The sequence below is a fragment of the Pseudophryne corroboree genome, chromosome 1 (genome assembly GCF_028390025.1).
Source record: "Pseudophryne corroboree isolate aPseCor3 chromosome 1, aPseCor3.hap2, whole genome shotgun sequence".
In the NCBI taxonomy this organism is placed as follows: Eukaryota; Metazoa; Chordata; class Amphibia; order Anura; family Myobatrachidae; genus Pseudophryne; species Pseudophryne corroboree.
The window spans coordinates 1,170,213,011-1,170,240,947 of record NC_086444.1 but is presented as its reverse complement, the minus strand read 5'-3'; the positions used below and the strand labels follow the sequence as shown (position 1 = coordinate 1,170,240,947).

Below are 27,937 nucleotides of genomic sequence, written 5' to 3'. Positions count from 1 at the left end.
GGAATCCCAGGGAAAATATAAACTTCTCAAGGACAAACATTGCGTCCTGTCCTTGAGTCGGGCAAAACAACTGCTGGTTCGTGAACAGCCTGGTGCTCTCAGCCAGCATAACACTCATGAACACAAAGAAAATGTGGCGGCTTTTAATTTATGAGGCACCTAAACCCAAAATATAACTTACAGCCTCTGTCCTCCATTGAACAGAGTAAACAGAGTAAATGAAACTGGAGCTCTTTTGAGCATTTGAATCAGCAATACGGATGGGACCAAATCTGCATAATTGTGCTCAGTGGTATATTCCTGTGCTGAGTAACATACAAGAATAACCAGTGTGTTCATACTGCTTGTCCACCAAGCTCTGTAACCCTTCTGTAGCTTCTATAGCCAAAACGTCTGCAAACTTTAACTGCAGAAGTGAACTTTATGGGTTAACAAATTCAGGCCCAGTGATGTCACAGCAGCTCAAAGCAAAGCATTCTCAGGTTCTAGGCATGCATGAGACCCCATCAGGACTCAGGGGGTCATTCAGACCTGATCACTCTCTAGCAATTTTTTGCAGCGCTGCGATCAGATAGTCGCCGCCTATAGGGGAGTGTATTTTAGCTGTGAAAGTGTGCGATCACATGTGCAGCCGGGCGGTTCGAAAAAAATATTTGTGCAGTTTCTGAGTTGCCCAGAACTTACTAAGCCACTGCGATCACTACAGCCTGTCCGGGCCCGGAATTGGCGTTAGACACCCGCCCTGCAAACGCTTCGACACGCCTGCGTTTTTCCAACCACTCCCAGAAAACGGTCAGTTGCCACCCACAAATGCCTTCTGTCAATCTCCTTGCGATCGGCTGTGCAAATGGATTCTTCGTAAAACCCATCGCACAGCAACGATCCGCTTTGTACCTGTGCGACGCGCATGCGCAGTTCTGACCTGTTCGCAGGGCAGCGAAACAAGCTAGCGTGCAATCAGGTCTGAATGACCCCCTCAGTCCTCAGGATGGGGGAGGAGCTTCATCTGTCTGCAGAGTAATGGAGAGATCACACTTCACAAGCCAGGATTGGAAAAATGGATCCACACCGATAACGTACCTTACCTCCATGCTTCATATATCGGGGCCGATTTATCAACACGTTTTATCAAACGCAACAACTTTTTAAAACTTACTATGATAAATGGTGCTTGAGCCAATCAGCTCCCACTGTCATTATTCAGACACATGACAGTTAGGAGCGGATTGGGTGGAGCACCATTTATCATACACAAGTTTTATAACTGATTGCGTATAATAAAACAGCCCCATAAATGTTTGGGGAGTTAATGGTCCTTATACAATAAGCAGCGATATGCCACTGAACATTCTGCGATGCACAGCTTCCTATTAAGGAAACCACAACAGTGCCAATATTCCTGTGCATCTCCAAGGCGCGAGAGGAATACTAGGAAATTTGTATTATTAACAGATACATTTGAGAAAATAGCATTAAGATCCAATTAATGGAGAAATGTGACGCTTACCTGGAAAGAGGTGGGGACACACAGCACACGGAGGTTCTCGTTCTTCTTCCTTTCAGCTAAAAGTGAAAAGCAGAGGGGGGGGGGGGGGGGGGGGGATTGTATTTACAGTTACATGAACAAATAACCGGGCCCAAGAGACATGCTGATAAATCTATTGCGCCACATAGATCTGGACTGAAAGGCTGCAACTACAATCTTAGAAAAAGAAATATGAAAGAAATTCTGAAAGTGCAGAAAGCACATGGTGATATGACTGCAACACTGCGAGATCGCAGAATTACAGACATACGGGTATATGCAATTGCGGTCGAATTCCCGAAATTGGCGAATTTCGGGACTTTTTCGCCAAAAAAAAATAAAAAAATTCGTCAATGCAATTCAGTACTTTCCGTCAAAAAAACGGACTTTCAAAATTCGACTTTTCTGCAATGATAAAAGTGCGTCAATTCGACATAAGTATATTCAATTGAAGTTTGGAAATTCGACAACAGTGCTTTTAGACAGTAAATTCGTCATTTTCAATCCACCACACTTTGGTGGGTGAAATGAAAAAAAAAAATTAAAACTTTTTTTTTTTTGGTGGTTTTTTTTATTGATAATAGCATATCTATTTATATTAGAAGGGATTAGGTACTTGGTTTGTCTTTTTTGGAGGCACAAGTATTATTTATATATTTAAGTAATTTTTGGAATGGTAAATTTCCGGGGGGAAATGGCGTGGGGTCCCCCCTCCAAAGCATAATCAGCCTCGGGCTCTTCGAGCCGGTCCTGGTTCTAAAAATCCGGGGGGAAAATTGACAGGCGATCCCCCGTATTTTTAAAACCAGCACCGGGCTCTGCGCCTGGTGCTGGTGCAAAAAATACGGGGGACAAAAAGAGTGGGGGTCCCCCGTATTTTATACACCAGCATCGGGCTCCACTAGCTGGACAGATAATGCCACAGCCGGGGGTCACTTTTATACAGTGTCCTGCGGCCGTGGCATTAAATATCCAACTAGTCACCCCTGGCCGGGGTACCCTGGGGGAGTGGGGACCCCTTCAATTAAGGGGTCCCCCCCCCAGCCACCCAAGGGCCAGGGGTGAAGCCCAAGGCTGTCCCCCCCATCCAAGGGCTGCGGATGGGGGGCTGATAGCCTTGTGAAAATGTCAAGAATATTGTTTTTCCCAGTAGTACTACAAGTCTCAGCAAGCCTCCCCCGCAAAATGGTACTTGAAGAACCACAAGTACCAGCACGCGGGAGAAAAACGGGCCCGCTGGTACCTGTAGTACTACTGGGAATAAAAATACCCAAATAAAAACAGGACACGCACACCGTGACAGTAAAACTTTATTGCACACCTGCCGACACACACACTTACCTATGTTGACACGCCGACTGCCACGTCTCGTCTCGGACGATATTTAATGCCACGGCCGCAGGGCACTGTATAAAAGTGACCCCCGGCTGTGGCATTATCTGTCCAGCTAGTGGAGCCCGATGCTGGTGTAAAAAACACGGGGGACCCCTACTCTTTTTGTCCCCCGTATTTTTTGCACCAGCACCAGACGCAGAGCCCGGTGCTGGTTTTAAAAATACGGGGGATCCCCTGTCCATTTTTCCACCGGATTTTTAGAACCAGGACCAGCTCGAAGAGCCCGAGGTTGGTTATGCTTTGGAGGGGGGACCCCACTCCATTTTTTTTTCCGGGTTTTTCCCGTTTTTTTCCCAGTTTTTAAAAAAAACGGATCAAAATCAGTCAGTCAATCGACCGTTTTTCGCCCGCGGGACTGTCGAATTCGTTTTTCATTGAATATGGTCAATTTCGGCAACCACTTGCCGAAATTGGACGGTCGAATTGTGTCGAATTTAAAAACGGACGATAATTTGCAGCGATTCGCCGCTAATTGCATATACCCCTAAGGGCGGTATTCAATTCTTTTCACCCCCTTCCACATCCTGTCTGTTCATGCTGACGAGCGTGGTATAATAATTTCAGCTCGATACCCCCGGGGTAGCGAGGGCGCCCAACCCTTTGCACAGCTAAACCTGATTACTATGAACATGATATGAGCGATAACAGGGATCAATTTAGAAAGGAGATTGGGCATGATATAGCATTTGAATACCGCCCTAAGAATGGTATTCAAATAACATATCATGCCCAATCTCCTTTCAAAAGAGATCCCCGTTACCACACCTATAGTAATCAGGTTTAGCTGCGCAAAGGGTTGGGCGCCCTTGCTACCCCGGGGGTAGCGAACTAAAATGATTATACCACACCCATCAGCAGTAACAGAACCAGTGTGGAAGGGGATGAAAGTAATTGAATACCGCCCTGATCAGAATGGTAATATGCTGCACTTGGTCACTTCTAAGATTGAATTAAAAACTACTGAAACCTTTAGTAAGTGCAAACAAAATGTTGTGGTGACAACCAAGTACAGAGGTTCCAAACGTGGTCCTCAACAGTCCATCTTTTAGGCATTTCCATGGCTCAGCACAGATGGTAGATCAAATTGACTGAGGTGCTGATTAAGTCACCTATGGTCAAGCATGGATAAACTTAAAACCTGGACCGTTGGGGTGCCTTTGAGAACCTCTGCCCTAGTACTACGTTTCCCTCTCTGGTGCTATGCTATGGAACACTGTAGTTGGTGGCACCTCTCTCCTATCTAGCATATTGGGAAATATGGGAGGAGATACAGTCTATTGTTGTCCCAGGCAGTGAACTTTTTTTTTTTTTTTCGTTTACTGGAACTTGTGTGAGATGCACAGGGGAAGCTACTGGGTGAGCTAAAAGTAATGAGGTATTTAGGGGTTAATTCAATTACCTGTGAAGGGAGTGAGCTATCCTTGTAAATGCATTTCCACACAGTTGCTGATACAGCAATATGTGCCCTCGACTCACACATTTTTACTCGCAGCCCCAAAAATCCATGAGTCCAGAGGTACAGCGCTTGCAGCAACAAGCAATTCACAGCCATTTGAATTGACCCCTAAGGCTCATTCATGAGTTGTCTGTTAAGTACATTTCATGTCTCAGATCTCTGAAGACACTGCAGTAAATTGGGGTCAGGTGAGAAACTCACCAGCGCTAGAAAACACATTAGAAAACACACATTATAATGACTATAAAACAGAAAGTCCAACTAACGCCCACTCACTTAATGTGCTGACTGTAAATTCTGCTCAGTTAATCTCATTTATGTTATTACATTTATCATAAGGAGGGAGGAGACACTGGGACGGTCATTATTACTTTTACCTTGGCTTGTTTAAATAGGCTTTTATTACATTCATTTGCAATGAACATAGAAACGTGCTTAGCTGGGAAATGTGACCTAGCAGTAGATCGTATCCGGAAACGCAAACCACTTACTTAGCGGGGAGGGAAAGGCAGTGCACCTACCTTAAAATAAAGATACTGAATTGTGCATTTGCCACACAATCAGGTGTTTTAAATAATGCTTTCCTGCAAAATGTTATTTTTATTTTTATTTTTTGGTCCAAAATTAGGAGCATTCTTCCACCTGACCTGCAAGGATCCTTACAGCCATCTATGCCCACCAATCCATGTGCTCACTGCATAAACGCTGGTATTGCAAAATAGCATTAGTACTTTCATTAATGAGCTGCAACCAAAGTATGTAGCACCGCCATAGAGATAGAGATGAGCGGATTCGGTTTTACTCGGTTCTCAAAACGACATCTTATTGGCTCACGGATGTCACGTGTTTTGGATAGCCAATAAGATGCCGTTTTGAGAACCGAGTAAAACCGAATCCGCTCATCTCTACATAGAGAACAAGTAAAGTTCTAGAATATGGTAGAACACACTCGCTGCTGTGAATTATAGGGGCTGTAGGAGTCACAGGAGAGTCCTGTGACCATATAAAACACACAAGGCTGTGGACAAAGAAATACGGATGTCCATCAAAATGACAGCATGGGGAAGCATTGGGGCAGATGTATTAAGCCTGGAGAAGGGATAAAGAAGTGATAAGCGCAAGGTGATAACGCACCAGCCAATCAGCTCTTTAACTTTCATTTTTCAAATCCGTAATGATTGGCTGGTTCGTTATCACCTTGGGCTTATCACTCCTCCAGGTTAATATGTCTACCCAAATATCCCTTATACAGATGAAGGCTGATTTGGCGCACCAGAACTGACTGTTTCCAGCATATAGTATTTTTTATTTACATGATGTCCACAAATATTAATATCAGCTGTGTAATAAGCATATTATACTACAGTAACTCTTCAAACAACTATAAAATGGAAACAAATATAACAAAAAATACAAAACACAGCTGTAAAGAATCTACATTAATACTGCACCTAATCGATGCACAGCGTGGACAATGGTGGAACCGCTTCCGATGCCGAGCACCTGATTATCCTGCAGAGAGAGACACGCGGATCAATAATAATGTCACTTCCACACTGGCAGCACAGCCCGGCACAAGACTCTGCCATGGGAGTGCATTAGGAGAGGGTATAGCATATGTGGCCAGCATTTTATTTCCATTGCTTTAAATAATTATTATAATTGTGTAAAAGTCACCAGGGAGATAACTCTGAGTCCACATAAGACAATTTCAGATTTCTCCCTTCCTCATCGTGGGACGAGTGTGGTATAATGGAGAGAGGGACAGGCAAAACCTGTAGGGTGTGTGTGTGGTGGGTGGGAACCCTTTCCAGGATTATTCATAGGATTTATTACTCAAATAGTGTAATATGTATCCCGATCCGCAATCTGTGAATAGTGGCTTAATCATACAGATCTTATAAAAATGTACTTTCCAGCTGGTCTCTGGATCTATCGCCACTTGTCCGGCTCTTAATCCTTGTCTTACCTTTTATAGTCATTAGCCTCCCACATACTGTTTGTCCGGCAGATGCTGCATTTCAAAATATTTTAGTATATAAGCAAGTTCCATGACTGAGATCTCAATACACGGTGACCTGTAGCAGACGAGGAGCTATGCGTATCTCTGCAAACCTTAACTCCAATATTTCATAAAAGATTGGCCTCCCTTGTTTCTATATGAACATCGTTAACTCCATTAATTTCATTTAATATCCAATATGACGTATAAGAAAGCAACTAACCCCGGACCCCAGTCTCCCATATATGTATTCTCCTTTGTACATATCCTTTTTGTTTTACAATATATGGTTTTTATTCTTCATGGTCTGAAAAAAAAAATACTGTTAAATAAATAAAAAAAAATGCTGATTATTTTATAACTAAAGAGTCTGTAGCAGCATACTGCGCGGACGATAGTAGTGATAAGAATATGCTAGGCTTCCGATCTGTGACCATACAGAAGACATGAGAAAATAGGGGTCTATTTACTTTGCCATGGAGAGAGATAAAGTACCAGTAATCAGCTCCTGTCATTTTCAAACACAGCATGTAACATGGCAGTTAGGAGGTGATTTGTTGGTACTTTTTTATCTTCCTCCACTTTATCTCTCGCCAAGGCTTAGTATATAGATTCCATAGTCAGGTACTAGTAGTCACAGCTTAACTACACCGTAGCGGGAAATCCTGTCACCCCTTTGTGAAAGTTTCAGGGATCCTCATTTCATAAACTAAACGATGTACAGTAAGCATCTGTAATACCTTGGAATAGGTCATAGAGGGGGTTACATATAGCGTCCCTTACATACAGGAAGTCGGATGTGCATATGATAAAAAGTTGCTCCTCTGGTGAAACATTTTCCTCACATCTATACTAATATAATAAGAATGTTGCGTCTGTCCATTTGTTCAGAGTTGGTGCAAAAAACGACTATCGATTTTCACGAAAACTGCATCATTGTGTAGTGGAAACTCCTAGAAAGGACTAGAAATAATCTGGACCTGAGAACTGGATACTTTTCTCATGGTCAGCTTTACAGTAGGTCGCCCGTTCTCGATTCAAGAGATTTATACAGGATGAGGCCAAAAACTCCCCGATTTTAAAAGTTAAAAAAAAAAAAAAAAAAAGGAATGCTATTCAACATAACCTAAAAGTGCATGGAATACAGATTATTCTCCATTGGTTTCGAATATGATATCATCTGGATGGTGGCCTTCATTTGTGATACCCAATTGTAGTCCATTTCTGAAGTTACGCATAATTTCCGGCGTTATGGCTGCAGTCTCCTGATGACGCTCACTTTCATTTGTCTGGCTACGTTAACGAGCAGAAGTTTTCGTTACTGGGCAGAAGACAATCCTCATCAGCTTCATGAGAGGACTCTACATAGCCAACGGGGCCATCTGACAGCGGAGGTCTACACACATCCACCAAGAACCATTAATGAACTGGAGGCTGCTATACGTCAACACATGACCATATCATATTCAAAACCAATTGAAAATAAACTACAGGTTGAGTATCCCATATCCAAAATGCTTGGGACCAGAAGTATTTTGGATATCGGATTTCTCCGTATTTTGGAATAATTGCATACCATAAGGACATATCATGGCAATAGGACCCAAGTCTAAGCACAGAATGCAATTATGTTTCATATATTCCTTATACACACAGCCTGAAGGTCATTTTAGCCAATATTTTTAATAACTTTGTGCACTAACAAAGTGTGTCTACATTCACACAATTCATACATGTTTCATATGCACCTTATACACACAGCCTGAAGGTCATTTAATACATTTGTAATAACTTTTTGTGTTAAACAAAGTTTGTGCACATTGAGCCATCAGAAAACAAAGGTTTCACTATCTCAGTCTCACTCAAAAAATTCCGTATTTCGGAATATTTGGATATGGGATACTCAACCTGTATTACATTCATGTTTAGATTATGTACTCAAATTTGGAATCGCATTTACCAGGACTTCTTCGACAACCGTTGAAATCTGGGAGGTTTCTGTTTTGCCTCACCCTGTATTAGCTCTCAAAGCAATACAGCAGAAACAGCAAATACTGTACACAGGTAGGCTCTACAGTAACAGAAAGTACACAGACAATAACTCGCCCTCAGCCAGGCGCTGGCAGCTTTAATGTAGAAACGTTCTATAATCTCCGTCACTCCCTTGGTACACTCTACGTCTCACCAGCACAGCATAAAGGCTGGCGCCCTCTACACAAAGTACATGTCGTCTGCAAGCCTGGGATCCAGAAGACTTGTGGGGGAAGAGCCTTTTCTGTCAAATCCTTGTGTGCGGGGGTGAGGGAAGAATACAAATAAACTTGGATTGGACAACTTAAGCTGGGTACACAACTTTGCGATCACTCAGCTGATAGGGTAAATGCTCCCAATCAGTTGAGAGCCTCATTCCAGTTTATGCGCAATGCCGATGTTCAGCCAACTGAGCTATAATCGTCAGACTGCGCATGTGCCACAATCGCACTGCGCACGTGCCAAGGTACCTTTGTGATACTGCACACAGTGAGAATTTAAAGGCCGAGAGATTGACAGGAAGGGACCGTTTATGGGAGGTAATGGCGGAAATAACGCGGGAGTGTCACAGACGTTTTTGGGGCGTGTATCTGTCTTCAGCTGCGATCATTGTACAGAGAGAAACATGGCACCAACGTCACTACTGCCACGACCAGTCTGCATGACCATAGACTCACTCCGGCTCGGGTGGGCATCTCTATTCATTTCTGGGCAGCAGTTTGACTTGCGTCAGTTATACCCCTTTCGCACTGCAAATGCCGGATCCCACCCGGGAATTGGAAACGGGTCCTTCCCAGGTGGGACCGAGCAATATGCCAGGCGGGTTGCCATAGCAGCGGGGGGGGGTGAAACGGCGACGGAGGTGGAGGCGGTGCTGGGAGATGAGCTCATCTTCGCGCCGCCTCTGCCTATCTAGTAAACGGGTCCCATCGGAGCCCGTTTACGCAGCCACTGACCCGGTATTCAACCCGGGTATAACACTGGGTTGAATTGCCAGGTCAGGCGACCCGGGATTTCGGCTATGCCCCTTTCACACCGCACGCCGACCCGTGTTGACCCGGCAATATGCCGGGTCGATACCGGGTTATTTGTGGTGTGTGAAAGGGGTATTAGCAAGTTCGTAGCCTGAAAGAACGCAGCTGCGTAGGCATCTGTGTACAGACATGAATTAGTCCCCGAGTAGTGTGTAACCAGCCTGGGGCCTAATACAGATCTGACCGCAGCAGCAAATTTGTGCACTGCAGGTGAGGCAGATGTAACATGTGCAGAGAGTTAGATTTGGGTGGGTTATATTGTTTCTGTGCAGGGTAAATACTGTCTGCTTTATTTTTACACTGCAATTTAGATTTCAGTTTTAACACCCAAATCTAACTCTCTCTGCACATGTTATATCTGCCCCCCCTGCAGTGCACATGGTTTTGCCCAACTGCTAACAAACTTGCTGCTGCGATCAGGTCTGAATTAGGCCCTTGACCCCTTGTGACCCCCGCACATACTGTGCCAGAAATAGCTCAGTGTGTACAGACTTCTACGGGACCAGGAGATCAGGCAGATGAATATTAAACAGCACAAGAGATCTGACCTCCCGATCCAGACCATTGCAGTAGCATACACCCCTATAATTTAGTCTGCCCTGATATCAGGTGGTCAGTCAGAGGACTGTATATGGGTGTAATAAGATTACGGTCCAGAGAAAAAATAGTCAAAGGTTTCCAGCTGCAGAAATGAACGTACATCCTGCTGCAACATCACATACTTTCCACATGTACGTATCTTGCACAGTAACTGATTGATATACAAGTTATAAAGTATTCCAAATGAGGCACCATTGCACTGTGCAGTCCAATCTGCACCGGTCACAGGGGGTAAGTTAGAGTTGATCGCAGCAGCAAATGTACTAGCAGTTGGGCAAAACCATGTGCACTGCAGGTGGGGCAGATATAACATGTGCAGAGAGAGTTAGATTTGGGTGGGTTATTTTTTTTCTGTGCAGGGTAAATACTGGCTGCTTTATTTTTACACTCCTCACCCAAATCTAACTCTCTCTGCACATGTTATATCTGCCTCCCCTGCAGTGCACATGGTTTTGCCCAACTGCTAACAAATTTGCTGCTGCGATCAACTCTGAATTAGGCCCACAATCTGATCAGAATGGATTTGATCATGCAAGATGGAAAATCCCAGCTGGCCAGTTACCTGCATAGGTACTGCCATAACCTAAATAGGATCCAGAGCAAATTAAGGGCAAAGGTTCATCCGCATGTGCGTCATCCTGTACTATCAAAGGTTTCTGGACTGTGGGGCAAAACTGTTGATGGTGATGTATTGTGAGGGATTAGATCGACAGGAGACTCACCTGGGAGGAAATAAAGTAATTTATGGGGAAGAGAGAGCAAACAATAGAACTGTACAGTACAGTCTATTTACATTGACATCACTTACTAGTCGGCATAGACAATCGGGAAAAGTAATCATCCCTGTAGGAGGTTGGGAATATGGCTTACAGATTAATCCTGGCAGAAGCATTAGTATTCAGCATTAGCTCTGTTACAAGTGGTAACGCAGGGAAGCAGATGCTTTCACAGACATGGATCAGACGTGGGACACCATTACTACTTCTCATACCTTGACATGATTGTCCACAGCCGCGCAGCCTGCCAGTCTCTTAGCTTCGTCCGTCATCCTGCTGATTGTAGTAAGCAGCCTGCGCTGTATCATACAGAGTCCTCCCTGCGATCTGGCCTGCCCAGGAAACAGAACATAGAGATGAGTGCCAGCAGCCAGCTACTGTGCTGCGCTCTGTCCTCTATACAGGAGACTGGCAGGTGACCATGCACAGTGTATGTACAATGTGCGGCATCTGCAGCAGTAACCCTCTCACAGAAGGCACGGCTCATGTTTCAGCAGAGATCCGCATTCATTACATAAGAAATGTACACTGCCAGCTGCACCCTATGGTCTGTGCTCACCCATCAGGCATGCTGAGATTCTCAGTGCAGCAGGGTTTATACTGGCATTTTCATTCAATATTCATGCATTTTGAGTGCATGAATACTAGATTGGGAAACATTGATTTAAAGTGACTTAGGGGTCTATTTACTAAGTCTTGGATGGAGATAAAGTCGCTGGAGGTAAAGTACCTGACAATCAGCTCCTAACTGCTATGCCACAGGCTGTGTTTGAAAAATGACAGTTAGGAGCTGATTGGCTGCTACTTTATCTCCAGCGACCTTATCTCCACCCAAGACTTAGTAAATAGACCCCTTAAAGAGAAATTCGGGACACTCCTCTATATATGTATAAGACGCTGTGTATGACGGATCTGTATTATACACATGAAATAATTACAGTCTTTGTACTGAACTGAATATTTCCCCCTGCTCGTTGTCACTCATCTACTGTACAGCAGACCGACATATTAGGAGGGAGGAGTTCTCTTGCCAAGTGATTGACAGCTTGGCAGTCTTGATCTGCAGAAATGCATTGTGGATTGGTAGATTCCTGCACAGGGGCTGAGCCAATGAAAACACAGCAACTCAGGTGTCTGACCTGTATCAGATCTGCAATAAGAAAGTGGGAGGAGCCACCTGGTGGAGGGGCCTGGTAATACAACACTACTCTGTAACGGAGCAGCAGGAGAATGTCAGGGTAACGCTGAACAGTGTACTTTACTATCATGGTCCAGATCTAAACATTTATGCGTTGGAGATATGTGGCATTTAGAGTGAACCTGTGAACCTAATGGTATTTTTCAGTTTTACTACACAGCGCCAGGAGAATCCTTCCCCCAGCCCGCAGAGAGAAAGCAGACCAGGAAAGACTATTGTGTTGTTGGAAATCTTTATTTATTTAACTGCACATAGGGGGGGGGGGGGGGGGTCACTCAGATCTGATCGCTGCTGTGCGTTTTCACACAGCGGGTGATCCGATCCGTACTGCGCATGCACCGCAAAGCGCATGCGCGTCGGACAGCTACAACGGACATCACCAGTCAGCGACGGGATGGTGCAAACGATCCATTTGCATGGGCGTTTGCAAGGTGATTGACAGGAAGAGGCCGTTTGTGGGTGGTAACTAAGCGTTTTCAGGGAGTGTCCAGAAAAATGCAGGCGGGCTGAAGCGTTTTCAGGAAGGATGACCGACGTCAGCTTCAGCACCGATCAGCAGGATTTAATCACACTGGAAGAGTTATGGGCCCTACACACCGATAGATCCGCCGCCGAGCTGCCTGACGGCGGATACGGCCGACGGGCGACTCGGCGGCGAGGGGGCAGTGATGTTTCTTCACTCCCCCCATCACCCGGCTCCATAGCAGTGCAGGCAAATATGGACGATCTCGTCCATACTAACCTGCATGCACAAGCGACGGGGCACCAGCGATGTACGAGAACGGGGCCGCGCATCGTTCATTGCTGGGGCCTCCACACTGAAAGATATGAACGGTATCTCGTTCATTAATCAACGAGATCGTTCATATCTTTCAGTATTATCTGCCAGTGTGTAGGGCCTATTAGTCCTGGACTGCGCAGATACTGCACAAACAATTTTTTTTTTTTTTAGCAGCTCAGCTACACATAGGATCTCACACTTGCACAGCGAAAATACACTACCCCTCTAGGCGGCGACTATCTAAATGCAGGACAGCAAAAAACGTAGCCCAGCGATCAGATCTGAATGACCTCCATAGTACTGTATTATATATAATAAAGCTGTTCCCCTTTACTCTAACAAGCACCCCAGAGCACATCTGTGAGACAGAAGAGTGAGATTATAAAGAGAAAATACAAGCACACATCTTTACAGTAATAACTACAAAGGGAAGACAGAGATGGAAATCGTGAATGAGGACGAAGAAGAAAGGGGCGTGGAAGTGACCTTTCCATATAGTTACAGATTTGGGTGTGTGGATTAAGGGGTATATGCAATTGCGGTCGAATTCCCGAAATTGTCGAATTTCGGGTCATTTTCGACCAAAAAAAAAATTCGCCTATGCAATTCAGTGCTTTCCGACCAAAAAACGGACTTTCAAAATTCGACTTTTTGAAATTCGAATTTTTGCAAATTCGACTTTTCTGCAATGATATAAGTGCTGCAATTCGACCAAAGCATATTCAATTCAAGTTTGGAAATTCGACAGCAGTGCTTTTAGACAGCAAATTCGTCATTTTCAATCCGCCACACTTTGGAGGGTGAAAACAAATAAAAAAAATTTAAACATGTTTTTTTTTGTGTTTTTTTTTTGGGGAATAGCAGATCTATTTATATTAGAAGGGATTAGGTACTTTTTTTTTTTTTTTTGGAGGCACAAATATTATTTATATATTTTTTTAAATATTATTTTTTTTTATTTATTTTTTATTGCTGGAACGGTAAAATCCTAAAAAAAAATGGCGTGGGGTCCCCCCTCCAAAGCATAACCAGCCTCGGGCTCTTCGAACTGGTCCTGGTTCTAAAAATGCGGGGGAAAAATTGACAGGGGATCCCCCGTATTTTTAAAACCAGCACCGGGCTCTGCGCCTGGTGCTGGTGCCAAAAATACGGGGGACAAAAAGCGTAGGGGTCCCCCGTATTTTTAACACCAGCATCGGGCTCCACTAGCTGGACAGATAATGCCACAGCCGGGGGTCACTTTTATGCCGTGCCCTGCGGCCGTGGCATTAAATATCCAACTAGTCACCCCTGGCCGGGGTACCCTGGGGGAGTGGGGACCCCTTCAATCAAGGGGTCCCCCCCCCCCCAGCCACCCAAGGGCCAGGGGTGAAGCCCGAGGCTGTCCCCCCCCCCATCCAATGGGCTGCGGATGGGGGGGCTGATAGCCTTTTGTGATCATGAAAAGAATATTGTTTTTTCCAGCAGTACTACAAGTCCCAGCAAGCCTCCCCCGCAAGCTGGTACTTGGAGAACCACAAGTACCAGCATGCGGGAGAAAAGCGGGCCCGCTGGTACCTGTAGTACTACTGGGAAAAAAATACCCAAATAAAAACAGGACACACACACCGTCGACAGTAAAACTTTATTTCATACGTCGACACACACATACTTACCTATGTTCACACGCCGACATCGGTCCTCTTCTCCATGTAGAATCCACGGATACCTGAAAATAAAAGATCAATATACTCACCTCAACCAGGGTCCAGAGATAAATCCACGTACTTGTAGAAAATAACAAACCGGACACCCGACCAAACGGACTGAAAGGGGTCCCATGCTGACACATGGGACCCCTATCCCCGAATGCAGAGAGACCTCTCAGTGACAGCTGTCACTGAAAGGTCTCTAAAGCCAATCAGGAAGCGCAACTTCGTTGCGCTCACCTGATTGGCTGTGCGCTGTCTGAACTCAGACAGCGCATCGCACAGCCCCGTCCATTATATTCAATGGTGGGAACTTAGCGGCTAGCGGTGAGGTCACCCGCCGGTCAGCGGCTGACCGCGGGTTAACCCCACCGCTACCCGCAAAGTTCCCACCATTGAAAGTAATGGAGCGGCTTTGCGATGCGCTGTCTGACAGCACAGACAGCGCACAGCCAATCAGGTGAGCGCCACGGAAGTAGCGCTTCCTGATTGGCTGAAGGGACTTCAGTGACAGGAGTCACGTGATGTCCCGGCATTCGGGAGAAAGGGGTCTGATGTGTCAGCATGGGACCCCTTTCAGTCCGGTATGGAGCGGGTATTTGCGTTTTGTTTTTTTTACAAGTACGTGGATTTATCTCTCTGGACGTGGATTTATCTCTGGACGCTGGAAGGTGAGTATAATTTTTTCACAGGTACCTCGGATCGTCGGAGACCGTGGCAGTCGGCGTGTCAACATAGGTAAGTATGTGTGTGTCGGTAGTGTGTAATAAAGTTTTACTTTCACGGTGTGTGTGTACTGTTTTTATTTGGGTATTTTTTTTCCAGTAGTACTACAGGTACCAGCGGGCCCGTTTTTCTCCCGCATGCTGGTACTTGTGGTTCTCCAAGTACCAGCTTGCGGGGAGGCTTGCTGGGACTTGTAGTACTACTGGAAAAAACAATATCTTTTTATTATCACAAAAGGCTATCAGCCCCCCCATCCGCAGCCCATTGGATGGGGGGGGGGGGGGGGGACAGCCTCGGGCTTCACCCCTGGCCCTTGGGTGGCTGGGGGGGGGGACCCCTTGATTGAAGGGGTCCCCACTCCCCCAGGGTACCCCGGCCAGGGGTGACTAGTTGGGTAGTTAATGCCACGGCCGCAGGGCACGGCATAAAAGTGACCCCCGGCTGTGGCATTATCTGTCCAGCTAGTGGAGCCCGATGCTGGTGTTAAAAATACGGGGGACCCCTACTCTTTTTGTCCCCCGTATTTTTGGCACCAGCACCAGGCGCAGAGCCCGGTGCTGGTGTGATACTCTGATATATCTATATGCTACCCCATTAGCCCTTAATGAGCTCAGTAGCACGGAAGGGGTTAATACCCTCTCTACCCCGTCCTCGGATGTTGTGAACTGCAGCCCCAAAACACCGGGGGCACAAGGACCTGGGGATCTCTGATCGCTGTTTCTCAGAGCGGGAAGCATCCGGGGTTTTGAAAAAAAGAGATATTTAAGGTGAGCCGCGGGGGAGCCGTTGGCAGCGCTGAGGAGACTCTGAGACTGGTGGGAGCTGCCGCGTGGAAGAGGAAGCCGAGCTGAGGGAAGCGCTGTGGAGAGCCGGGAGACGGAGACGCCGCTGAATGAGGACCCGCCAGCCGCCGCAGAGGACACATAGTGGCCGCAGCCAAAGGGAGACGGAGACGCCGCTGAACAAGGACCCGCCAGCCGCCGCTGAACGAGGACCCGCCAGCCGCCGCAGAGGACACATAGTGGCCGCAGCCAGAGGGAGACGGAGACGCCGCTGAACAAGGACCCGCCAGCCGCCGCTGAACGAGTACCCGCCAGCCGCCGCAGTGGACACATAGTGGCCGCAGCCAGAAGGAGCCGGAGACGCCGCTGAGACTGGAGCCAGGAACTGACCACCGCAGCTCAGCTGTCAGACACTGAGGGAAACTGCCGTCAGTCTGACTGGGCTGAGGAGGGCTGCCAACGACAACTCAGGGAGCTGGGACTTGATCGCCACCAGCCGTCTTAAAATAGCTGAAGGGAACCGTCGTGGATCACAGGTACACAGCCCCTTATCTATTGTACCACCACAGAGTCAGATAGAAAGGACCGGTACTCCTTGCCTCCTATCAGTAATAACAGTTCCCCTGCCTTCCCCTGCTATAAGTAACAGATTTAGAGGGAGAGAGAGAGGGAGACCTTGTACCGTCCCAGTGTGCGAAATAGTGAAGGATCTCTTTCTTTACACGAGTAAATATAAAAGGAGCCATCTGAATTTCATGTATTGCAATTGAACCTTGCCCCAAGGTAGCTAGCACAGCGAGACCCTAAATCAGACTTTGCTGTCACTCACTAATCGAGATACGGGAGCAAGGAGAGAGAGAGAGAGAGAGAGAGAGAGAGAGAGAGAGAGAGAGAGAGAGAGAGAGAGAGAGAGAGAGAGAGAGAGAGAGAGAGAGAGAGAGAGATCGTCATCCCTGTTTCAATATACCGTTAGTCAGCACACCACAATATTCCTTAAAGCCAGGATTTAACTTCGCTTCACCGCATTGTTGTGTTTGAAACATGCTTATCTTTGCTACCTACTGCTGAGCTCCACCACTTGCATGATACTAGACTCTTGCTCCTCTTGCCAGCTTATGCATGCCTGCCGTATTGATTGAATATTGCTTGCAGTTTGTACGTTTCTTTCTTCTACTCCCAATAATCTGCTTGCTGTGAACTGTAATCTTTCGCATGACTCACCACTAACTTTGCTGGAGGAATAATCAAAGTTTTATATAGTTTATGCTAAACCGGATTAGTTAACGACTGGATACGATTTTAAGACTAACCACACTAATTGTAGCCAGAGCAAATCCTGAGTAACAAAGACCTTTTGGAGTCACCGGGGATAATTGTCAGTAAATGTCATTTAAATGTTAATTGCTCCAAGTTGATGTTATATATGTACTAATATATGTACAGATTGTATTCCTTATGATGAAATTGTGAACGGTATTATTCTTTTGTTTCCAATACCAAGTTAAGAGCAATAGCGGTGACCACTTTCCTGATCCAGTATAATAAATTCGTTGTCACCGTCCTAACGTGTGGTGATTTGCCTTTTGGGTCCACTGGGTTTGGGGTGCCTTGTTCCTCTGCCTAGGTCACAGCAGCTGATTCAGTCTAAGACAAGATTCCGGGTGAAGAATTCAGGTACGACCAACGACACCTACACCTGCAACCACTTTCCCATCAATAACTCCTGTCACAACTTTGGCGTCCGCGAACAGGATCAGGATACAGAATGTCGGAAGCACAGGAACTTCAGACACCCACATCTACTGCAGTCAGAAGGAAGTTGCCCGCCTCGCCCGGTCAGTCGTCACCAGCTGCGTCAACACCGGCTGCACCAATTACGATGCCCTATTATTTTGGAGCCCCATGGCTTCCTGTATACTCGGGAGATTTGAAGACAATGGGCACTAGTCCGTTTAAAGAATTCCGGGACAAAATAAGATCGATGTTCAAGCTTTATCCCCTGAATGAGGAGCAAAAAGTGGAGGTAGTTATCGGACAACTTAAAGGGGAAGCATTACGTGAAGTCAGATCGTGGTCAGACGAAGAACGGAAAACAGCTGAAGGTATCCTGGGAAAGTTGGCTGGTATCTACAATTTACAGACCATTGCAGAATTAAAGGGGCGCCTATACGCTCGGAAGCAGCAAACAAATGAGAATCTCCGGGAGTTTGTCCTGGGTCTACAAGAAGCCAGGCGAGCAATACAGGCCAGAGACCCTCGAGAAACTGAACAAACAGACGAGACTATGATTAATTTATTCATTGAAGGAGCAAGAGGAGAAGCGACAAAAGCACAGTTGCGGATGTGGAGGCGTCAGAACCCTCTCTGCACTTTCTCTGAATTTAAGGAGGATATGATGGACATCTTAGGTCTAAACCAAAACACAGATGGAGAGTACGTGGCGGTGGTGGTACCATCTGAGGGAAGAGTGCCTGGGGAGTCCCAACTAAGCCCTATGGCTGAATCCTTTATCTATAAAGGGACCGTCAGTCAACAATCACATGCTGGTCCAGACCAAATGGGAGCTCTCACCAGCCTTGTTAATGAGATGATGAAAGAGCTGAAGGAAATACGACTGGAGCAAGCAGAAGCTAAGCACCAAGGTTGGCGTCGGGACCAAGGTAGAAGAGGGCGATCACGATGGGAGGTGCCACGAGAATCGGGGCGGCGTCCCACGGATCAATTTGATGATCAAGGAAGGCCTATATGCAGAAGATGTAATCAAAGTGGGCACATCGAACGGCGATGTTCTAATGGTCCTTTAAACGATTCGACCCCGAGGCAAGGGACCGACCCTCGGGAGGGGATGCAGCAGTAGGTCCATCGAAGCCAGGGTGGTGGCCTCAATATGTTGGCGAGTGTCCCCACCTGAAGATCCGAATTAATGGGGTAGAAGTGCCCGCTCTTCTAGATACAGGATCGCAGGTGACGACAATCCATTTGGCCGAATTCCAGAAACACTGGGAAGAATCTGAGATTGTGACTCCACCAAACACTTGGTTGCATCTATTGGCCAGTAATGGACAGCCAATCGAGTTCCGCGGCTATTGGGAAGCTAATCTCGTTATCGGCAAAGCTACGCTGGAGCGACAAGGGTGTTTGGTCACTACTACGTACAACCAGCATCTTCCCCCGGTTATCCTTGGAATGAACGTTCTGCAGAATTGCCCAGACGAATTAGTGGAAGCTCTTAAACTGGAAATGCGATCTGCTGCCCCGAAGGAGAGGAAGACTCTCCAGCAAATGGTCCGGTTGCTCGAAGGGCACAAGAGGTTCACCAATGCCAAGAGAGAAGTCGGAAAGGCAAGGATCGCCGATCGTCAACATATTATTCTTAGACCCAATTCTGAGCACGTGGTGTGGTGCAAGGCAAGGATCGGCCCTGGGGGAAGAGATTATGAGGCAATCCTAGAACCCTGTGACTTCGATGGGCAGCAGCTGTTCGCGGTGGCCCGAACCCTTGCCACTGTAACAAGAGGCAGAGTACCAGTCAGGATTTTGAATCCTCATAGTTATCCAATCCGTTTGTTCCGGCATTGTACCGTGGCTAGTGTGGTGATGGTTGATTTTCAAGATGTCATCGGTGAGGCCCTACCCAGAGTTTCGGAGGGAGCTGCAGTCAGTCAAACCAGTATGACCCCCGGTGAGACTCCCTGGTGGAATGACATCCAGATTGGCGGCCCAGATACTACAGGGAGTCAACGAGAAGGTGTACTGCAGGTGGTGCGCAAGAATGCCAACGCATTCAGCCAATTTCCATCAGACTTCGGAAAGGCTGAAGGGGTCCGGCACCATATACCAACTGGAACCCATCCCCCAGTCAAGGAAAGACACAGACCTCTACCGCCAGCTATGTATCAACCGGTGAGGACCATGATTAATGAAATGAAAGAAGCTGGTGTAATCAGGGAGAGCCACAGTCCATGGGCGGCCCCGTTAGTAATTGTGCGGAAGAAGGACGGCAGTCTCAGATTCTGCGTTGATTATAGGAAATTGAATGCGGCCACACACAAAGATGCCTATCCTCTACCTAGAATAGAAGAATCACTGACAGCATTAAAAACGGCTCGGTATTTTTCAACTCTTGACCTGACCAGCGGGTATTGGCAAATCCCAATGGCTCCAGAAGACCGGGAAAAGACGGCATTTACGACTCCTATGGGCCTGTTCGAATTCGACCGGATGCCGTTCGGGTTGTGCAATGCTCCGGCCACCTTCCAGCGAGTCATGGAGCATTGTTTAGGACACCGAAATTTCGAGATGGTCCTGCTATATTTGGATGATGTTATCATATTTTCAAAATCTTATGACGAGCATATAGAACATCTGGAGGAGGTCTTCACCCAATTGATTAAATGCGGACTAAAGTTAAAACCATCTAAGTGTCACCTATTAAAACCAAGTGTGCAGTACCTGGGTCACATTGTTAGTTCCGGAGGAGTAAAGCCCGATCCCGAGAAGATACGAGTGGTGCGGGATTGGCCTAGTCCTCGTACTGTTAAAGATGTTCGTAGTTTCCTTGGTTTCGTTGGGTATTACCGCCGTTTTATCCAGCACTTCGCAAAAATAGCTACTCCGCTTCATGAGTTACTTAGAGGCAGGTCAGGGCAAGAGAGAAGGAGTACTGCCCTGGTCGCATGGACAGAGGAGCAACAGAACGCTTTTGAGCAGCTAAAGTCAGCTCTAACAGAGGCTCCAATCCTGGCCTACCCTGACTATGAAAAACCGTTTCAGGTGCACACTGATGCCAGCCATCACGGATTAGGAGCTGTACTCTCCCAGCTGCAGGACGGTCAGGAAAGGGTTATAGCCTATGCCAGCAGAGGTCTAAGGAAGACAGAAAGGAACAATGAGAATTACAGCACCTTTAAATTGGAGCTCCTTGCCCTCATATGGGCCGTAACCGAAAAATTTTAGAATTACTTGATTGCCACGCCTTTCGTGATTGTTACAGACAACAATCCGCTGGCCCACCTATCCTCTGCCCGCCTTGGAGCTCTGGAACAAAGATGGCTGGCACGATTGGCAAACTTCAGATATACAGTATCTTACCGGAGCGGTAAGGCAAATGGAAATGCTGATGCGCTGTCCCGCTTACCGATTACGGACCTTGCGGAAGAAGAGCGAGACTGGACTGAAGACATCGAAACACCCCTGTTCCGACCTCTGAGTACACGGAAACAAGTCATCCATTCAGACCCTGTCACTGCCACTAGAAATATTGGAACTGATAATTCTGTCAGTGCTTCCCCCGATGTTGACTGGGCACAAGTACAAAGAGCCAGTCCTGTGGTACAGCGCCTGATTGATCTTATTCGACAAAAGAAACAGCTAACCAAGACACAAAGAGCCAAGGCTGATCCGGAATTGGTCAAATTATTACGCCATCGAGACCGAATTAGCCTCCGAGGGGACCTTGTTATCCGCACCAGCCTTGATCCGGGTACTCATCAACCTATTTCTCAGATTATAATACCCAGACAACAGACTGATCTGATATTATCTGCCTATCACGACTAGTCGGGACACTTTGGCACCCAGAAGACAGAATCAGTACTTAGACAGAGATTTTTCTGGATTGGCATGAGAGCTGATGTCGAAGAGTGGTGCAGGAGTTGTGTGACATGCAGTCTAAAAAGACCAGCTGATCCTACCCAAAAAGATCCTCTGCATCCGATTCAAAGCACTCGCCCACTCGAACTTGTAGCCCTAGACCATGTAAAACTCGAGCATAGCTCCGCTGGGTTCCAGTATGCCCTGACTATCACGGATCACTATAGCAAATTCTTGGTGGTGGTAACGGCCCGGGACTTGACAGCTAAAACAACTGCTGAGCTGTTCCTTAAACACTTTGTTCGTCCTTACGGCTATCCGGAGCAAGTTTTGACTGACCAGGGTCCCGCATTCGAATCCCAATTATTTCAGGAACTTTGTTATTTGTATGGGTGTAAGAAGCTGCGAACTACTGCCTACCACCCACAGGGCAATGGTTTATGCGAAAGAGCCAACCAAACCGTGATTGGAATGCTCCGGAGTTTATCGGTAGAGAGACGGACGCAGTGGCCCACTCATTTGCAGGAACTGACATACCTCTATAACAACGTTGAACATTGCTCTACAGGATTCACTCCATTTTATTTAATGTTTGGGAGGCAAGGCAAACTTCCAAAAGACCTAGAATTGTCGATAATATCGGACGAATCTAATCTCCTGCAGAACGACTGGGTACAAGAGCATCAGCAACGGATTGAAGCTGCCCGACAACTGGTGGAACAACGAATGGAGATGGTACACCGCCGCCAAGAGAAAAATTATAATTTAAATTCCCAGCCAAAACCCCTGAAGATTGGAGATAAGGTGTGGAAAAAGAAAAATCACCGGATGAGCAAACTCGATGTCATGTGGGAGGATGCTCCTTATGAAATTGTCAAAATTCCTGCTGATGGACTTTATACCTACCAGATCCGAAGGCCTGATGGACATCTGACTACTGTCCCTCGTGACCAATTGAAGCTTTGTATGGTCGAAGTCCCGGCAGCAGAAAGAGACTCACCTTTGGCAGAGGAGCGGGGAACCCCAGGGGGCATCCCATTCCATGATCCCATTAAGCTCTTACTATTCCTGGATAGCTCAGTCCTGAATGCTGTGAACCCAATTGCCCCAAGACCCAGGGAAAAGAAATTTATCGAAGGTGATGGCCCAATTTGTATTGTCCCTGAACCGGCCGACGGGGTGCATACCCCAAACCCCAAGAGGCCCGAACGTAGTACCAGAGGTATATTACCTCTTCGGTACCACGATTGAAAGGTGTTAACACAAAATGTATTCCTATCTGAGGTTGTTACAAAGATACCTGTACATAATGAACCCTGGAAATGTATGTGATGTATGAACAGTTGCTTAGTTGCTTAGAGTATGCTGCTTGTTATCATTATTGTTCTGCTAGGTTATCGAGTTGTTGTGGAACTGTTGCTCAGAACTTTTGCCCTTGATGACCTTGCGTGGGGACACGCATGTTTTTTTAGCAGGGAGATATGTGATACTCTGATATATCTATATGCTACCCCATTAGCCCTTAATGAGCTCAGTAGCACGGAAGGGGTTAATACCCTCTCTACCCCGTCCTCGGATGTTGTGAACTGCAGCCCCAAAACACCGGGGGCACAAGGACCTGGGGATCTCTGATCGCTGTTTCTCAGAGCGGGAAGCATCCGGGGTTTTGAAAAAAAGAGATATTTAAGGTGAGCCGCGGGGGAGCCGTTGGCAGCGCTGAGGAGACTCTGAGACTGGTGGGAGCTGCCGCGTGGAAGAGGAAGCCGAGCTGAGGAAAGCGCTGTGGAGAGCCGGGAGACGGAGACGCCGCTGAATGAGGACCCGCCAGCCGCCGCAGAGGACACATAGTGGCCGCAGCCAAAGGGAGACGGAGACGCCGCTGAACAAGGACCCGCCAGCCGCCGCTGAACGAGGACCCGCCAGCCGCCGCAGAGGACACATAGTGGCCGCAGCCAGAGGGAGACGGAGACGCCGCTGAACAAGGACCCGCCAGCCGCCGCTGAACGAGGACCCGCCAGCCGCCGCAGTGGACACATAGTGGCCGCAGCCAGAAGGAGCCGGAGACGCCGCTGAGACTGGAGCCAGGAACTGACCACCGCAGCTCAGCTGTCAGACACTGAGGGAAACTGCCGTCAGTCTGACTGGGCTGAGGAGGGCTGCCAACGACAACTCAGGGAGCTGGGACTTGATCGCCACCAGCCGTCTTAAAATAGCTGAAGGGAACAGTCGTGGATCACAGGTACACAGCCCCTTATCTATTGTACCACCACAGAGTCAGATAGAAAGGACCGGTACTCCTTGCCTCCTATCAGTAATAACAGTTCCCCTGCCTTCCCCTGCTATAACTAACAGATTTAGAGGGAGAGAGAGAGGGAGACCTTGTACCGTCCCAGTGTGCGAAATAGTGAAGGATCTCTTTCTTTACACGAGTAAATATAAAAGGAGCTATCTGAATTTCATGTATTGCAATTGAACCTTGCCCCAAGGTAGCTAGCACAGCGAGACCCTAAATCAGACTTTGCTGTCACTCACTAATCGAGATACGGGAGCAAGGGGAAGAGAGAGAGAGAGAGAGAGAGAGAGAGAGAGAGAGAGAGAGAGAGAGAGAGAGAGAGAGAGAGAGAGAGAGAGAGAGAGAGAGAGAGAGAGAGAGAGACATCGTCATCCCTGTTTCAATATACCGTTAGTCAGCACACCACAATATTCCTTAAAGCCAGGATTTAACTTCGCTTCACCGCATTGTTGTGTTTGAAACATGCTTATCTTTGCTACCTACTGCTGAGCTCCACCACTTGCATGATACTAGACTCTTGCTCCTCTTGCCAGCTTATGCATGCCTGCCGTATTGATTGAATATTGCTTGCAGTTTGTACGTTTCTTTCTTCTACTCCCAATAATCTGCTTGCTGTGAACTGTAATCTTTCGCATGACTCACCACTAACTTTGCTGGAGGAATAATCAAAGTTTTATATAGTTTATGCTAAACCGGATTAGTTAACGACTGGATACGATTTTAAGACTAACCACACTAATTGTAGCCAGAGCAAATCCTGAGTAACAAAGACCTTTTGGAGTCACCGGGGATAATTGTCAGTAAATGTCATTTAAATGTTAATTGCTCCAAGTTGATGTTATATATGTACTAATATATGTACAGATTGTATTCCTTATGATGAAATTGTGAACGGTATTATTCTTTTGTTTCCAATACCAAGTTAAGAGCAATAGCGGTGACCACTTTCCTGATCCAGTATAATAAATTCGTTGTCACCGTCCTAACGTGTGGTGATTTGCCTTTTGGGTCCACTGGGTTTGGGGTGCCTTGTTCCTCTGCCTAGGTCACAGCAGCTGATTCAGTCTAAGACAAGATTCCGGGTGAAGAATTCAGGTACGACCAACGACACCTACACCTGCAACCACTTTCCCATCAATAACTCCTGTCACACTGGTTTTAAAAATATGGGGGATCCCTGCCCAATTTTTCCCCTGCATTTTTAGAACCAGGACCAGCTCGAAGAGCCCGAGGCTGGTTATGCTTTGGAGGGGGGACCCCACGCCATTATTTTTTTTGGGTTTTTCCCGTTTTTTCCCGTTTTTTAAAATCGCGGCAAAATCCGCCAAATCGGCCGATTTTCGCCCGCGATTCTGGCGAATCCGTTTTTCATTGAATATGGTGAATTCCGGCAGCCACCTGCCGGAATTCACCTGGCGAATTTAGTCGAATTAAAAAACGGCGAAAAATTGCCGCGATTCGCCGTGAATTGCATATACCCCTAAATCTAGGTTTTGTTTTGTTTTTTTCAGACTCAAAATTTGTTTAATGACCAAACTGCAAGTGGAAGACATTAACGGTGGCCCATTAATAGTCTACTGATGAGGTTGGATTTCCTGTGTAGTCAGAGGATTCATGTCCTTTGTTGTGAAGGAAAAGGTTAATCAACTACTCATAAAACAGGGACACCTCCCTAAATGCACCTCCAGCTTATAAATAATCTTGTCCCAAAAAATAGTGCAGAACTACGCTCTCATGTGTCCAATCCACACTAAACAATTAACAACGCTCAGCCACCAAAATAATCATACAATGCCAACTTCTACTAGAACATGACCCAATATCCACCAGCTCAAAGTACAAGCCACTTGACAGAGTGAAACGGCCTTGGGTTCTTCTACCCAGCAAGGGATACCCTGATAGTGTTCATTGTAGCACCCTGCACCTTTCAAAACATGTGCAGTTCCTCTTTCCTGCCTGGGGTGTCGCTCTCTGCTCTGGTGCGTCTCAGAACACTCTGCTCTGTATCTCAGCACTAACATACAGACTAAAATGTGCTGAGAAGCACCAGAGCAGAGAGCGACACCCCTGGCAGGAAAGAGGAACTGCACGTGTTTTAAAAGGTGCAGGGTGCTAGAATGAACACTACCTGAAAATGTGCCCTCTTCATCCCGTTGTCCAGTTCCAGTAAACTTGTTCTATATCCACATCTTGCTCCACTAAAGGAAGATGCAACAAGTGGCACAGGTTCCCTTTCTTATAAGCTTCATGGATACAAGAAACAGGTAAGGTGATGTTACTTATAGGCTGTACCTGCCAGGAACCCCAGCACAATTCCCCATCAAACAATCTACATCTGTGTTGTTACTATTTCTAAACTTCCACAACACAGACACAATCCTTGGCATACAACAAAGTCACTGACAGTTACACAGAACTCAGTGTCTGATGCATGACAATACACAATATTATAAGCATAAAGAACCAAGATTTAAAATGTTCCGGTCTCCAAACTAACAGTCACAGAACTTCAAATAACAAAGGAGAGGACTTTAGGTTCTAAATATTGCTGTATCCAACAAATCTTACCCAATCTCCAGTAACCGTAAAGAGGATGTGGTCAGTCATTGCCCAAAATTAGTTACAGTCATGGCCGATAGATAAAATGAAATAGGAACTACACACAGAAAACAAAAGCTATATTTCATGCCCACTTCAGCTGCAATACGTGGGCAGTACAGCTTCTGGGGTGTTATTCATATGACCGGCGGTCGGGAGACCGACGGTCACATCACCTCCACCAACATCCCGCCCCCTCACGAACTATTTCCACTCGTGGACCCATAGAGTGAGAACAGCTTCACTTGCCCTCCCCGCCAGGATCCCTGCGTCGGTATGATGACTACCGCCGGTCAGCCATACTACACCCCAGCTTCTGGCCTTCCCTGCGCCTCATTTACAAAGTGCAGGCAAATACAAATAGGTGGTTGCGTGAACATGCCCCCAGATTTCCACCAGCTGCTAGAAGGAACTGAGCGACGGGAAGGTGTTCCCTGCTAATCACAGACAAATTGGACCAGTTGTGTGTAACAGAGCAAAAGTCTCCTCCGGTCATTTTAATACAGGTAGAACCCATTTTGTGCAGAAGTTCATTTCTAAACACATTAGGGTAAATTTAGTAAGATGGAAGTTCTATTCTATTTAAGATGGGATGTTGCCCATAGCAACCAGACTCCAGGTTTTATCTTCTAGAAGGTGCTAGATAAATAAGTAGAATCTGATTGGTTGCTATGGGCAACATCCCATCTTAAATAGAACTCCCATCTTAGCAAATTTACCCCACTGGGTTCATTCAATAAAAGCCCTGTGCTCTTTAATGCATTTCAGGGTATTATGGTACATAAACATTGTGCCATCCTGTGGAGTGCTAAGCCCCACGTAACCTCATACCGAACTGAACACAGTTCAATATTAAAATGAAAAACACTAACATAATATTTTTTTTCTACCAGTATCGACAGAAACTTATATTAGACAAATAAAATTTAATAAAGACATTTGAAGTTGTACTGATGCAAATTAACAATTCAGCGTCGGTAAAGCGTCATGTGAGTACCATGACAACCACAGTCATATGACAAAGTAAGGAGCAGACATAATTTGGGCATTCACGGGGCCACTAAGATATCATCATTCCAGAGAATTCTGGACTCATCAATTCAGGGAAGTTGTGCAGCTAAACCTAACCTCCCTCCAGGAATGTTTTCTGAGAGAGACAGATAGAAAATAAGAATTTACTTACCGAAAATTCTATTTCTCGGAGTCCGTAGTGGATGCTGGGGTTCCTGAAAGGACCATGGGGAATAGCGGCTCCGCAGGAGACAGGGCACAAAAGTAAAGCTTTCCGATCAGGTGGTGTGCACTGGCTCCTCCCCCTATGACCCTCCTCCAAGCCAGTTAGGTACTGTGCCCGGACGAGCGTACACAATAAGGGAGGAATTTTGAATCCCGGGTAAGACTCATACCAGCCACACCAATCACACCGTACAACTTGTGATCTAAACCCAGTTAACAGTATG

General features: G+C 46.5%; 1 protein-coding gene across 1 annotated transcript in view; it reads right to left on the bottom strand.

The window, feature by feature from the left end:
* RPIA (ribose 5-phosphate isomerase A) overlaps positions 1–27,937 on the bottom strand; it is an 81,332-nt gene that overhangs the window by 47,307 nt on the left and 6,088 nt on the right. The window contains exons 2-4 of the mRNA XM_063925136.1: positions 11,035–11,151; positions 5,828–5,888; positions 1,508–1,563 (exon numbers count right to left, since the gene is read on the bottom strand). Coding sequence (XP_063781206.1) covers positions 1,508–1,563; positions 5,828–5,888; positions 11,035–11,127 — 210 coding nt within the window. The 5' untranslated portion in view covers positions 11,128–11,151. The remainder of the gene's footprint in view (positions 1–1,507; positions 1,564–5,827; positions 5,889–11,034; positions 11,152–27,937) is intronic.